Source organism: Benincasa hispida, chromosome 1 (assembly GCF_027475165.1).
Source record: "Benincasa hispida cultivar pf3 chromosome 1, pf3_genome.v1.1, whole genome shotgun sequence".
NCBI lineage: Eukaryota > Viridiplantae > Streptophyta > Magnoliopsida > Cucurbitales > Cucurbitaceae > Benincasa > Benincasa hispida.
This window is the reverse complement of record NC_143478.1, coordinates 75,655,565-75,672,180: the sequence shown is the minus strand read 5'-3', so window position 1 is coordinate 75,672,180 and position 16,616 is coordinate 75,655,565. Positions and strand designations below refer to the sequence as shown.

Here is a 16,616-nt window from a genome sequence, read left to right as displayed (position 1 = left end):
TCAGAAATCTAGAGAGTTGTCCCATAGGAATGAGATGCCATAATTCCCTATACTTTTTTGTGAAATATTTGATGTTTAAGGGATTGACTTTATGGGACCCTTTCCTTCTTCTTGTGGGTAAAAATATATTTTATTGACAGTGGACTATGTTTCCAAATGGGTGGAAGCAAAGGCCACAGTTACTGATGATGCTAAAGTGGTTGCAGGTTTTTTGAAGACTAACATAATTAGCAGGTTTGGTTTCCCTAAAGCAATCATCAAGGATCAAGGATCACACTTTTGCAACAAAGTCATTGCATCCCTGTTGAAGAAGTACGATGTCCAACATCGTATTGCCACCCCATACCACCCTCAGACCAATGGGCAGGCAGAGGTGTCCAATAGGGAAGTAAAGACAATTTTAGAAAAGGTGGTTAACCTATGAAGAAAGGATTGAAGCCTCCAGCTTGATGACGCTCTATGGGCCTACAAGACAACTTACAAAACTCCTATTGGAATGTCCCCGTACTTGATTAGAGTGCCCCACATCCTTCCTTCACCTCATTGTTCAAGGAAGTATTCTGATCCCTCGTGCTTTATTTCTAATCACATTGGGGACAATTTGTATTTTAAAAGTTGGGGGTGGGGTGTTTGAATTTTTAGGCCATTTTTAAAATTTTTCCGTTTTCGTGTATGGGATAATCTGACAAATTAACTATGCACGTTTAATTGACTGCTTTGGTTGGCCCTAATTTGTAATCGTTAGGTAGTCATCACCTAGAAGCAAAAGTTAAGTCAGTTTGTTGTGTTAATTTAGGATTCAAATTGACAAGCATTTACTTTCTAACTTAGATAAATTTCGCTCAGTTAATCGGTTAGACGATGGAAACCAATTAATTGGCTTAGTATCGCCCTAAAGCTTAAAGTCTGTTAGTTAATTGATTAGTTGAGGATCCTCGCTCTTCTTTTAATTAACTTGATTTTATGGACTACTGGTTAGGATTCTAATCAAGTAGGCTAAGTTTTTAGTTCAAATAATCTCACACATATTTTGAGTAGTCTATGATAATATTATTGAGGAATGGATTAAATTACAATAGCTCAAGCTAAATGTTTGTTTGATCGATAATTTTCACAATTGTTACATTCTCCTCCCCCCCCCCCCCCCCCCCGGGAATCTATAGTAAGCTCTCTGTGGTTCGACCCTAGACTTGCTACTTGTACTACTAGTTGGTATAAAGGGTTTGTTTGGTGATTTATAAATTTTATTTGTATAGCAAAGTGTTTGGGAGCGACACCAAAATTCCCGTTGTCACTTCATAGGCAGGAGTTCACAACTTACTCAGGATTCAGGTCATGTTACCTATGATCATTCTGATGAAATGCGAGTCTCTATTATGAACGGTGTTATATAATGAGACTAAATATTTCGTGGTCCGGTCTTATACAAACTCCTTTGTATAGAATATTCCCGCTTGCATGTCTAATACATGAATGATCAGGATCAGATCATTTATAGCACTTTACAACAATTGTAACACCTACAAAGCGAGTCATACTCATAGTGTCAACCTTATCCATCTACTACAGACCATTTAGGTTATCACTTAAACATGATCCACCTATATGTCTCCACATACATGTTTAAGTTACAATGATAACCTTGGATATTAGTTTATTGGTTTGTGATTAATGCAACTAAAATATCACATATTTTATAGACAAAGTGAATAAAATATCATATATTTTATTAATCACATAAAAAGTTTGTTTATACAATATTTACAAACTATAGGAACCTACGAGATTTAGGGTATCAATCCAAACACCCACTGGCGATCAACTAGTGGATTGTCTAACATGACCATTGAATCACACTCAATTCTATTGCCTTCACTCCAAACTTGGAGTCCTGGAACTGCCCTCCAATTTGAGGGGGATATTAGGGAGATCGACAATGCCAAGCTGGAGCACGTCAAAGAGTCAAATTCTGCCAGCTCACAAAGAGTCTACATCAAATGTGCCACAAAGGATAGGAAAATATCCACCACAAAACTGGGCCAAAACCATAATCAGTATGTTTTGTTTCATTTGTTTTCTTTTATTCTTTTGCCCAAAATTAGGGTTATTTTGATAAATTGACATCCTTGCCTCTCTGGGAATAAAGGAAAAATAAAGAGAAATTCTCCCTAAATTTCGTTCTCTATGATCTTCAAGTAGTTCTTCTTCTCATAATAACTCAACAAAATTTGCTATTTCTCATGAACATGCACTTCAAGACTTAAAAATAGAACAAACACCTTTCACCTAAATTCTTTGATTACAACTACAACATTTACTTAGTACACCCTTGAGCACCCCACGAAGGAGGAGTATCCTTTTATAAACCTTTTTAAGCAAGTAGCCTCAGCATAACATTATATACATGTGATACAATCAAGTGTGCCGACAATTACATGAGTTTTAGCACCCCCACCGGTCCCAAAAAAGAAAGAAAGAAAACCTTAAATCATGTCAATGTCCCCATTGACTGTCAGTCAACAAAAAGTGTAGAGTAACCAAGTCCTAAACTTTTTGTGCATTAATGGGTAACAACCTATCCATGTTTGTTCTTTTTAATTATGGACATCCATATTCATATTCGTATCCATAATTAGAAAGTTAAATTTTTTTTTCTTTTCTCTCTCATTTTTTGTTAGGTAGTGCTTTTGTTTTTATACAAATTTTTTGCCCCATTTTTTTTTACACATTTGTGTGAATAATCTTTTTCTCTTATACAGTATACATGATGTTTGGATTAGTTTGTTACAAAAAAAAAATGTAATTTAAAAATAAATTAAATAATATCATCTTATTAGAACAAGTAATGTGTAGATTTTCTTTAAAAATTATCATTTCTTTAATCGGTCTATATCAAAGTTATATATTTTTTCCTAAATTGGAATTTGAGTTAGATAGGTTGGTTGATTTAAGATTATTATTGATTTATTTTTTTTTAAAAATTGTACATTTTAAAAATTTTAATTCAAGTGTTAATTTTTTAAAATATAAAAAATTTAATAAATAAATAATAAATAAAGATGTTAAAGGGTTTTTCAATTCTTATAACATATTATTTAGTTATGGTATTTTAATTAATTAAAAACATTGAAAGAATGTTCGGGTGATTATCATACTTTAAAATTGTATATATATTTCGTTATGTTTTCATATGGAAGTAATTGGATTCCTGATTATAGTCGCAGTTTATTTATAGTACACACGATCAAATGAATCTTATTTTCTTTATGATTGATTTATTTGGGTGTAATTTTCATTATAATTATTGAACAAGATTTCTTTACAGGTGCATAAACGTAGCCAAAGTTCTGTTTCAAAATGATTGAAAAACTCCTCGTGCAATGGTACAAATCTAAAAATGGTTATTTATACTCTTACAATATATATATATATATATAATAAATAAAGAAATGACTAATTAAATCTAAAAAACTCATTTACCTAAAACTAACAACTAAATTTATATTAGATAATAATACCTTTTTTGTCTCTGTTTTGGCTATAGTTTCTATTTAATCCTTAGATTTTAAAATATTACACATTTAATTATTAAGTTTTGAATTTTGTTTCAATTTAGTTCTTAAGTTTCAAAATGTTACAATTTTATTTTCGAGATTTGAATTTTGTTTAACTAGGTTTCAAGATTTTATATTTTTATACTCAATTTTCATTAAATGCTCACTTTTAATCATTGATGTCTATTTCTATTAATTAATTAAAAATATTTATGAAGTGAAATTTTAAGTTTAATTTTAAAAGTGATAAAAATAATGTAACTTAAATAATTATAATTTTTAATGATTTTTAATTTATTAACATAAACTAACTCTAAAGATGGGGAGTGAGTATTTAGTGAAAAATCAAGGTTAAAAGTGTAAATCTTGAAATGTATGGACCAAATTGAAGTAAAACTTAAATATGGATAACACTATAGCATTTTTAAACTTATGAACTAAACTGAAACCAAACTCAAAACTTAAAGAACTAAATCTTTAACATTTTGAATTCTAAGGACTAAATTGATCCAAAACCTAGAGATTAAAAATGTATTTTTCTTTAATACTAACTATATTTAGGCGTTGTCTGGCTGCACTATTTTTGTGTAACATATCCACAACTTAGCTACCCAATAAAAAGATATCATGTGTCAAATATCTTTTCTTAAAATATATATATATATATATATATATTTTCATTAAATAGTTGCACCTAATTATTACTCCTATCTAATGTTGTAATGTTGTATGTGTAATTGCATTCTAAGGAAAAAAAAAATAGGTTGTTCAATCAACACAAACTAATTTTCAAAGAAGCAATGACCAACCAGGACAACCTATAACGTAAGCCAATTCAATCCAAATTAATTCACAACCCAACAAATACTTTGATAACTAAAAAGGAAATAATTAATATCCTGGTAAGTTACTATTGATAGAAGCGATAAATAAACCAACAAAACAACCAGTAGTCAACCACGAAGTCGGTAGCTCATTAATTTTACAGCCCAAGTGAAAATGGAAATCCAGTGGAGCTCAGCCAGGTGCCGCCGCTGATGAAATTCCCAGCCGTGAAGGCCTGAGCTTCCGCCGCGCTGGTAATAACCCTATACCCCTTCCACGTCACTCTCCTCGATGTATCGGCACCGGCCCCACTATTCTGATACTCAGCGTAAAACAGAGTATCAAGCGCAAAATTCCCATTCCAAACATGCCACCCTGCCGGATCAATCACATTGCTAATGCTAGTTTGCATGACTACCGTCCTCGAGTATCTCTGCCATGGCCGCCCCAGAAACGTGGGGAAATTTCCGATCACCTGCTGCAAATCGGAGGTGGTTCCGATTCTGCATTTTTGGATGACAATCCCAGTGTTCTGATTTGGGTCTGTTCTTCCTTGTGCAGTGACCATGTTTCTCTGCCCGGGATTGGGGCGGCGGGCGTGGATGTCACAGTCTTGGATGACGGCAGCGGCGTTGCCGAAGATGAAGTCGATGGTGCCGACGATGATGCACTTGATGTAGAATTGGCGGTTGGAGTGGACGTAGAGTGTGTCTTGATAGGCGAGCATGTCGCAGCGGTAAAAAGCAGAGAGATCGGAGCCCACGCGGAGAGCCACCGCTTGGTGCTTCGATGGACCGGCGGTGTTCTGAAACGTAATGTCTCTCGCCAAAAACCTTGCTCCCACTGCCGCTGCAATTTCCCATCGCACGTTAATATAGAAACAAGAAAATCATCATACACTAACTTTTGGGGCTGCTCCTTTATTTTTTAATCTAGACTTTACTCTTTTTAATAGTAAAATAATAATAATAATAATAATAATCTCATCCACATTCATTTGTAATTGTAAAATCGCATCTCCTTTAATTACATAGATTTTTTCTTTTATTAAAAAAGATAAATTTGTCCCGAGATATATATATATATATAACATACTTACATATACAAATACATACAACCACCTTAAGTTTTTAAATTGACCAAATGTAACTTTTTTTTTTTTTCTAAACACGCAGGTAGTACGTCTTGAATTGCATCTATCTATTTCAACTTACTTTAATTATTAAAAAAAAGAAGTAAAATCTACCACATGACATAGTGTGATTGGATAAGTGGACTCCAAAATTATGAATGCATATTCAAGTATGTTTCAAAAACAAAAAGAGAAAAACTTTGGTGTTTCTTTAGATGCACCTATGTCCGTACATCTCAATTATAGTCCAATAAAATTAATTTTTTATAATTTATTTGTTATATGATAAAGAAGTGAGAAACATATGAGTCTAATCATTATATGATTAAAGCAAAATAACATATATATCAGCTTAACTATTCCATTTCAAATATTATCAAATAAAAATACTTCTTTAAAATGTATATATGAGGTGAAGATGAAAGTGTCTTGTTAGACCCATTCCACATGGTTTCACTTTCAAATGTACCTGTAATTTGTATATTTTCATGTGCGTTTATATCAATTGCTGAAATTAAAGCTATGCATTTATTTCTAGATATGACTTATGTGCCCAAATAATTTTCAAACGCCTTAATGTATATTGATAATAATTGTCATATATATATATATATGGATACTAGTTTATATATTACTTTGTAACCATTTTTATTTTAAAATTTTATGTGGTCCAATTATCTCTAAAACTTTAGCAATTGTTGTAATTTTAACCTTAAATTTTAAAAATTATTCACAATTTTTATTTTATGACGGTTTTTTTTTTAAATTTTAAAAAAGTATTCTCTTATATTTTTAATGAATTATAAAACATATTTATGTTGCAAAACTGATGAAATTTCAAAAAAAAAAGAAAAAAAAAAAGACATTAGAGTTCATTTTTGTTAAAATTTGTGAGTTTTGATAAAGTTAATTAACGGTTAATTTATAAATTAATCAAAGTCAATTTTTATTATTAGAAATTAATAAGTTTATGAAGATTTCAATATTATTTTACGTTAAAATTAATTAATGAAAATTGAATAACGTAAAAAAATCACTATTTAATTAATATTGGATGAAAATTGGTAAAACGTGTCCCGTTTAGAGTAAAACTTTAATTTCTGTCCTATTTGTATTATTTTGTTTATTCATAGATACTTTATGATTAATTTTAAATTATTTGAAAAAATAAATTAAGAGTCGCCATTATAATTGAGTGGAAATTTCATATTGTTGGTACGATGGGGTACAAATAAAATGAGGAAGGCTCTGACAGCCCACAATTTTTTTTTTCTTTCTTAAAAACTACTATTTTCATCCGGTCTAATTTCTGTTTGATTTTTAGATTTTCAAATGAACATCTAGTTCTTTAAAATTAGATTTTGGTTTTGATTTAATCCATAAATTTTAAAATATTATAATTTTATATTTGAAATTTAAATTTTATTTCAATTTAGCTCTTAGATTTCAAGATTTACACTTTTCAATTTGATTTTTTATTAAACATCTACTTTTGGTCATTAGCAATGATAACCAAAATTATTAATAATTTGGTCATCATGGCTACCTACTTTTGGTATTTAATAGTGATGAAAAATAGTAAGATTTAATTACTTATAATTCTTTAAATTAATCAATAGACATTAATAATAAAGAGTATTTAATGAAAAATCAAATTTGAATATGTAAAAGATGAAAGAAATCTGAGAACCAAATTGAAACAAAACTCAAATCTTAAAACATTTTGAAACCTAGGGACTAGATTGAAACCAAACTCAAAGCTTAAGTAAGAAGTATATAACATATTGAAAATTAGAGACCAAATGAATAAACTAAATAAAAAACTTAATGATCAAAAATATATTTTTTCCCCTTGTTTTATACGTGCTTTCTTTCTCTCCGATATGTCGAGGTTGACAAACAAAATATTTTTTTTATTTAATGATATACAACACTCGTAAAAGTTAATAAACTTATCTCTGCATTCATTTGTACGAGTCCACTTTTATCATACACAAACAAGAAGTAAGTGAAAATTTGTCATGTGATAAATAAATGATGAAATAATTTGGTAGGATGCATGCTATACGGCTAACTATTTTTTCTTTTATAATACAATCTAAGAGTTGAAACACCTAACCATCAATTTTACCAAAATTGTTTTAAAGGTTATTAATATGGAGTATTTTCCTTTACAACACCGATTATGGTTTTAAATTCTATTAGTACACCAATTAATATGTATTTAATTATACTAAATTTCTAATATGGTTATATACAGTTTAATTGAATTAAATGTATTGCATTTAATTTAATGAAAAAAAAAAGCCAAGAGCTACTAAAATTAATTCATATGTATTTTAGAATAATGAATCAGAAAGTATAGATGACATACCAACGGTGGCGGAATTGAAGGTAGTGCTGCCATCGACGACATTTCTGTTCCCGGTGATTATAGTGGTGGTTCTTCCATCTCCCCAAAACATTAAATTACTCTTACTACTTGGCACATTCACATTTTCTCTATAAACCCCTGCCTTTATTCTTATTATGTATCTTCGGCTACTTCTACTAGGCGCAGCCGCAACCGCCTCTGACACTGTCCGGAAATTGCCAGTCCCGTCGGCTGCCACAACCACATCGGGAGTGGCTGTGGACGAGGCTTGCAAAAGCCTCCGGTCGCCTGACGACATCCAATCGGGCCAGTTAATTCGGTCGTCGTTGCCACGGCCGCCGTTGTTGACTTCTGCCAGGTGTTTTCTATTGAGGACGTTGTAGTTGTGATTGGCAATGTCGGTATCGGTTAGGTTCTTAATCAAGGCTAATGCAATGCTGCAAAGCTTTTTGATGTGAATTAGGCCTGCTTCTATTGACTCTCGTACCTTCTTGTCGGCTTTGTCGTGCGAGAATCCGTCCACGCATGTCTCCTGAATTATTGTATAAACATTGTCTTTGAGCATGAGTCCAGCCAAATTTTTAAAGCTATTTATTTTAGCTTTATATATATTGGTCTAACTGGTATTTCTCTCAAAGTCAAAGTTGTGATTGGTCTAAAAATTTTGTGGCTTACAACTAAAAAATAGTAACTTTTCACACTTTGGGTCTACAATTAAACAACTTCTCGTCTAATTTCTAAAATCGAGTTTGATATCCACTTGGGTTTTAATTATTTTTTTATCTTTGAAAATTATGTTTGTTTCGTTCAAATTTCTTAGATTGCTCTTCATGTTTCATAAATTCTTTGTCAAATTTAAAAAACAATAACAAATATTTAAAAATTATTTTTTTAATTTTCAAAATTTGACTTATTTTTTAAGACATTATTAGAAAGAAGATTATAAACTTTGTAATTTCTAACCTAAATCTAGCTTAGCTATAATTGACATGTAATTTATCATTTGTGTGTCAAAGTTAAATCTACCTTTTTAATTAAATTTTAATTTTTAAAAAGGTATTTTGAAGTAAATGGGAAACACGAGATTAAATACAACCTTTTTTCTCTATTCATTTATTGAATAAAGGGATAATGCTTGAGCGCATCCCTTTGTGCATGCTAATCTCATCACTCGTTAGAGAAAAAAATTAAATATTTAAAAGAAAAGAAAGAGAATTTGTTGAATAAAATATTTAGGAGTAAAATTAAAGAGAGAACTTCCAAATGTGAAGTTTTGAGATAGTTTTTTAAGCATTGGTGTAAGTAAATGGAGGGTACCTGATTAGTGATGGCGGAACTGAGTAAGGTTTTGAGGTCATCGGCATACTGTGTGAGAGATTTCTTGTTAGGATATTCATGGAGATCTTCAACAACCTCATACAGCTCTCTCAGCGTCTCCTCCTCACTTTCTAAACAATCATTCAGAGCAATTTTCTCTCTCTTTGTCAGATTCTTCACTGTCTTAACCAATTTCTCCATCCTTTTATAGTTATCCTTCACCGCACCAATCGTAATATTCACCGACGCTTCGATTGCGTCTTTTGAACTCCACCTACTTCCCCCGCCGGTGGATATCGTCTTCTCGCAGAGCTCCGGGTAAAGCGTCACGGCGCACGTGCTTCTCACCTGCTCGTCGGAGGAGGAGACGCCGGCGACGAGAAGTGTAGCCGACATGGCCAAGACCAAGAGCTTGCTTTTTATGTTGGAAATGGAAATGGGCCTGCCGGAGAACGAAACTCCGGCGGCGGCGGAGTCGTCTGTTTGTGCCATTATCGAAGATGTGTGGTGGTGGATGGATTTTGGCGTCAGGATTGGTGGGTTGGGTTTATAACGGCATCAAAAAGGTATTCGGGGTCCGGGTTTATGTAGGTCCCACTTATTTCTTTTAAAAAATATTTGACCAAAATTAAAATACGTTTTTGTCCCTGTATTTTAAAGTTTATTTCATTTGAGTTCATATACTTTTGATCGATCTATTTTTTATATTTTTCATTTTAATAAAATTAAATTTAGTCTATCAATCTTATCAAAATTAATTAAATAATAATAATAATTTTTATACAAAGAAATATAATATGTGAATATGTTTTTAAATTTATAGAAAGAATAATAAGTAACAAAAAGATTTAAAAAAAGCCAACAATAAACAAGAAGTTGAGACTAAATATAAGATTTATTGAAAGTACACAAAATAAAATTGAAAATTAGAAATTAAAGGGAATAAAATTGAATAAAATTCAACATATATGGACAAAAATTGGATCCGTTGGCATCAACATTACTTTTCACATAAAAAAACTAAATCGTTACAAATTGTAAGATATAATAATTATTGATATTTTGTAATAAAAAATGATTATTGATATTTATCTAAATACTAAATTGTTACAAATTTGAAAGTATATGAATAAATTATTACAAATTAAAACTTCATAGATTAAATGGCTATTTTTAATTTAAAAATGAAAAGATAAAAATTTACTGTATTTTTTTTAATACAATAATTAAAGAATAGGGATAGATTCATAAAACCTTCTATCTCTAATAAAAAAAAGTCAGGTCAATTATTGCTATTAACTTTACACGATGATTCAACCCTGGGATAAATTACAACCAATTCACGTTAATGATGCACTAAGTTTTTATTTTCCATAAAATAATACAATAAAAGAAATTAATTTCAAAACGCTCGAAGTCCCATTTGGGTACCATTTCTTCAGTCTTCTGACATGTGAACAGTGGATACAAATTTCAAAATAATTGAGATTCAAATACGGCTTTAAAATCTTCCATAATAATAATATATATTTTTTTCTAAAAATAATTTTTGTAGTGTCTACACAAAATTTACACTTCTACAATGTCAATGGCCATTCGGGAAAACATTTACTATTAGGGTTGTATGAAAAATCTCACAGAGGGTATTGGATCAAAGAATTTGAAAATTTTAAAGTTGCTCCTTATTTGACTTAAAAATACTATAAATTTTTTATAGTGTTATAAATTGAATGTGCTTTTATTAAATGCTAACATGGGTATAATTCAATTGAAATAAAATATGAGAATTCAAAATTAACTGTTCGATTCTCCACTACACACATCGTTAAATTTTAGATGTAATAATTACATTCGTTATGATAATTATGGGTAATACTTTGGTGCATCCTATGCTGCATTCATATTTATGCATCTCACTCTCATTATTCATACAAAAAAAATAATTAAAATATTACAAAAAAGAAAGAAGAAGAATTTGTCATATGTCAAAATTTTGATTGGATAATTTGGTAGGATGCACAAAAATATATACTATTTAAAATGCACATAAATATTCTTTTAATAATTATTTTTCAGAAGTATGAGGACTACCACGACTATATTTAAAAAGTCTATGAATAAAAATAAATGTTAAAAAATTAAAATGAGACAAAAAAAATTTTGGTTGAATAAAGGTAGGTGGAGTGGAAGATGAAACTTAAATATTTGAAGGTATTTTAAACGTGTTCTAATACATTTCAATTAATAAATATTAAAAAAAGTAAATTATTTTTAAATAAAAAATCTGCTAAAAATCTTTACAACTAATAGCAAAATATCACTGTCTATCTATGATAGATCACGATAGACTACTATTTGTATGTATCTGTGACATGATAGACACATATAGTAGTCTATCGCGATCTATCACAGATAAAATGTGATATTTTGCTATTACTTTGTAAATATTTTAGTTTATTTTTCTATATTTGAAAACCATCTTAAAAAAAAATCTTATCATCAACTTATAACGAAAATTGTTACTTTTTTTTCCTCTTAAAATAATATTATTGTATTTTCAAAATTTAATCAATGTCCTTAATTTTTTTAAAAAAAATTAAAAATACCCTTGCTGCTATATATACATGAAATCCTTTGACACTTCGTTTCAAACAACAAAGTTAAGTTGCAGAAGTTGCAGAAGTTACCATAATGAACTTAACATTTAAAAAATAAATTAAAAAACATGTTCAAAGTAAGTACATAAACATAAGAAAAATTTTACAAAAAGAAAAATATCAAACTATTTATAGAAATAGCAAAAAAATACTTATAGACTTTTATCAGCGTCCATCAATGATAGAAACTATCTGTGATAAACTTCTATCAATTTTTATCACTGATAGATTTCTAACAGTCTCTATCAAATAAGATTAAAATTTTGCTATTTTGTATAAATAATTTCTCTTATTTTTTTATTTTTAAAAATCCTCCTAAACATAAACCATTTATCTACACCCATTTTAGCTCCATCTTCCATTTAGTCTCTCATCTACTTCAGCTTATGATCCTAACACTTTATTTCTTCACTCTTTTCCAAGTCTCTCTTACTCCCCTTCTTCCATTTCAATCGGGTCGAATAACCCCTAATTTAATTGGATAAAAGGTCAAATCGAGAATTTATTTGTTGGTCCAATATAATTCAAACAAGGTATATATATTATAAAAATAAATATTAAAAAATTAAAATGAGACAAGATTTTATTTATTGGTCCAATAAAGATAGGTGCAGAGGATGAAACTTAAATATTTGAAGGTATTTTAAACGTTTTCTAATACCTTTCGATTAAAAAAAAAGATCTTACTATCAGTTTATAACGAAATTGAAGGTATTTTATACATTTTTTTAATACCTTTCAATTATTATTATTATTTTTTTAAATTCTAACTATCACCTTATAATGAAATTGTTACTTTTTTTTCCTTCTTAAAATAATATTTTTGTACTTTCAAATTTTCATTAATGTCCTTAATTAAAAAAAAATATATATCCTTATCCAAAAAATAATGTCAAGTTGCAAAAGTGGCAAAAATTACAATAATGACCTCAACCTTAAAAAAAAAAATTACAAAACACATTTAACGTAATTACATAAACATAAACCATTTGCCTATACCCCATTTCAGCTCCATCTTCCATTTCATTCTCTCATCTACTTTAATTTATGACCTTAACACTTTTATTTCTTCACTCTCTTTTTCAAGTGTCTCTTATTCCCCTTCTTCCATCTCTATAACTAAGGATGACTGTTGAGTGATAAATTTTAGACCAATCACAAGTTGCCACGTCATTTACTAAATTAATGATAAAATTCCAAATCATTAAATTTGGGCTCAATTAGGAGTTGACATATGTCATGAATTGAAGTTGAAGAAAATTTTGATGACGCCACGTGGTTTTATCATGACCGTTGAATCAGATAAGATTAATTGGACCCAATTTGATATTATTATTTAGGTCAAAGTCCAACTAAATCCAAGAATAGGTTGAATTTGACCCAAATATCAAATCAGGCCTAAATCCGATTAATTGGGCCCAAAGGCCAGACCCATGGATCAACCAAGCCCAAGCTCACCTGTGAACTCTATAAATAGATAAGTTCTCCTCATTTGGAGGGATCAGCAATTTTATACTCCAGAGAGCTTATAGGGAATTCTCTATAATTAGAAGACTTCTTGACTCCTGAAACTGATTACACCTAAAGACTGAAGTCCTTTGAAGATACAAACATTTTCTACATTCAGAGAGTCTAGAGAATTCATCAACAAACAGAAGACTTCCAAGACTCCACTCCTAGAAGACAGAAGGCCATTGAAGACACAAAGAAGACTCTTCCAAGACTTCTACTTCAAGAACGTTTGGTGCTTTTCTTCTTCAAGTCAAGCACATTCACCCAACTGAGAGATAATCAGAGGATCAAGTATTAGAGATCGAACCACATCGCATCAAATCAACTTCGATATCAACACCAACTCAAGTTCAACTCCACGAAACAAGTTTCTCTGGAAGCCTCGTGCGAACACTAATCCTTCAAGAAGATCATCAAGCCCAAAGGTCGATCATCCAAGAAGATCAACAAACCAAAAGGTCGATTGTCCAAGAAGATCATCAAGCCCAAAGGCCGATTGTCTAAGAAGATCATCAAACCAAAGGCCAATCGTCCAAAAAGATCAACGAGCCCAAAGGCCGATCCTCCAAGAAGATCAATGAGGCCAAAGACCGATCCTCCAAGAAGATCAACGAGCCCAAAGGCCAATCCTCCAAGAAGATCAACAAGTCCAAAGGCCGATCGTTCAAGAAGATCAACCAACTTAAAGACTATAGTTTATTTTGAAAGCTTCAAAATATTATGTATTAGAGATTGTACTCACTTTCCATAAAATTAATACAAATATAATGTTCCAGTTCTATGAAATAAATTTCTATTGAAATCTCATGCAAATAAATTGACACGCCCAGTGGGACATCTCTACCTCTGATCTCTCTCTCGTCATCCAAGTCTAACAAATCTACAAATGGCACCAAAGAAAGTTGCATCCAAAGCTACCATCGTAAGCAACACTTACATAAGCTATGTCATCACGGAGGAAATCTGGGACCAGCTGATGGAATCTCCTAAAGGCGGGATCGTCATTAGAAAAAATCCCTTGTTCGACAACTATGCTTCTGCTACTGATCTATTAGAGAAAGAATCACATTTTGATGTAGTGTCTGTCATGATGACTAACGTAACAACTAAGTCGACCATGGCAGAGATGGAGGTAAAGATAAATCTCCTAATGAAGGCTGTAGAGGAGCGAGATCATGAAATCGCTGCTTTAAGAGATCAGATGCAAGCTCAAGATAATGCTGAATCAAGTCAATCCCCAGCTACAAAGGCCAATGACAAAGGAAAGACTGTCTTGCAGGAAAGTCAGCCACCACAATTCATCTCTATTGCCTCCCTGTCAGTTCAACAGCTCCAGGATATGATCACAAACTCCATAAGAGCTCAGTACAGGACCGTTGCAAACTTCCTTTATGTACTTGAAGCCATACACCAAGAGAATCGACAACCTGAGAATGCCATCTGGGTATCAACCTCCAAAGTTTCAGTAGTTCGATGGAAAGGGCAATCCAAAACAACATGTTGCACACTTCATTGAAACCTACGAAAATGCAGGAACCAAAGGAGACTAGCTAGTCAAGCAGTTCGTCCGTACCTTGAAAGGAAATGCTTTCGATTGGTATACTGATTTGGAGCCAGAAGTGATTGACAGTTGGGAACAACTAGAAAGGGAGTTCCTGAACCGCTTCGACAGTACAAGGCGCACTGTTAGCATGATAGAGCTAACAAATAGCAAACAGTGGAAGGGAGAGACAGTCGTCGATTACATCAACCGATGGAGAGCTTTAAGTCTGGATTGCAAAGATAGACTTACTGAATTATCTATAGTGGAGATATGCACTCAAGGCATGCACTGGGAGCTTCTCTACATCCTACAAGGGATAAAACCTTGTACGTTTGAGGAGCTGGCAACACGCGCTCATGATATGGAGCTGAGTATTGCCAACAGAGGAACTAAAGATTTCCTAGTCTCTGAAGGGAGAAAATATAAAAATGATGCCAAAGGCATTGAAAAGATCATGGGTAGTGCCACAAAAGAATCTATGGTCGTTCATGTGACCCCGCTGAAATTTTCCTCCAAAGGAAAACAAACAAAATTTAAAAGAAGGCACAATGAGGGCGAGAAGCATCGTCTAACTCTTAAAGAACGAGAGAAAGTTTATCCATTCCCTGAATCTGATGTGGCAGATATGTTGAAGCAACTACTAGAAAAGCAACTTATTCAGCTACCGGAATGTAAGCGGCCGGAACAAGAAGGAAAAATAGATGATCCTAACTACTGCAAGTATCATCGGGTCATTAATCACTCAGTTGAAAGGTGCTTTATGCTGAAAGAACGAATTATGAAGTTGGCTCGTAAAAAGAAGATTAAGTTATATTTGGATGAAGTAGCTCAGAAAAATCACGCTACAGTAGCAGTGACTTCAAATGTTCCATTACTGTCTGTGTCCCATGCTCAAAGACAACGCCCGATCCAGTTTGGAGAATTCGAGCCTATAGTTGTTCGGTTCTAACAAGAGATTCAAAAAGAAAATTTCGAAAAGAAAGATGAGCTTGTTGAAGATGACAACGAAGGGTGGATAGTAATTACTCATCGAAAGAGAAGACAACCAAACTCCACCCAAAAAGAGTCGCGTTCTTATCGAAGCTATAGAAGAAGAAATAAGACTCATAAAAAGAAAGGCAAAAAGATGACACAGAAGACTAAGCCTGCTAAGAAAGAAGACAAGGACTTCCCTTAATTCCGACGACCGGCAACTTCCGCAGAATTTCTCCTAAGAAGCTTTCTCAATAATCATCCAGAGAAAGTATCAGAAGTTATTGCATATCACACTGTCGGCATAGTGGAAGTCGACAACAATCATGTGACTGCTGAAGAAGTCAACGACTCAGAAGAAATGAAGAAAAGAACTTCTGTCTTCGATCGTATTAAGCCTTCAAGTGCTCGATCTTCAGTCTTTCAAAGATTGAGTATGGCTACGGTAGAAGGAGAAGACCAATGTCCAATGACTACTTCTGCTCGAACTTCAGCCTTCAAAAGGCTATGTATATCCACATCAAAGAAAGATCAACCTTCAGCATCTGCTTTTGATCGTCTGAAGACAACAAACGATCAACGTAAAGGAAGGATGAAAATCTTGAAGCCAACGTCATTCCATAAAGAAAACAATGACAAAATCGGAGCTGTCTAAGTTTTTTTGACAACATTAGTTTAGAGCAATGGACTTGCACATGATGGAGGATTCAGATATGGGTGGATGACGACA

General features: G+C 32.0%; 1 protein-coding gene across 1 annotated transcript; it reads right to left on the bottom strand.

The window, feature by feature from the left end:
• Positions 1-4,399: 4,399 nt before the first annotated feature.
• Positions 4,400-9,776, bottom strand: LOC120070213 (pectinesterase-like). The gene is made up of 3 exons (XM_039022083.2): positions 9,203-9,776; positions 7,886-8,417; positions 4,400-5,228 (listed from the first exon to the last, which is right to left on the bottom strand). The coding sequence occupies exons 1-3, from the start codon at positions 9,692-9,694 to the stop codon at positions 4,537-4,539; spliced, it is 1,716 nt and encodes a 571-aa protein (XP_038878011.1). The 5' UTR covers positions 9,695-9,776; the 3' UTR covers positions 4,400-4,536.
• Positions 9,777-16,616: the final 6,840 nt, after the last annotated feature.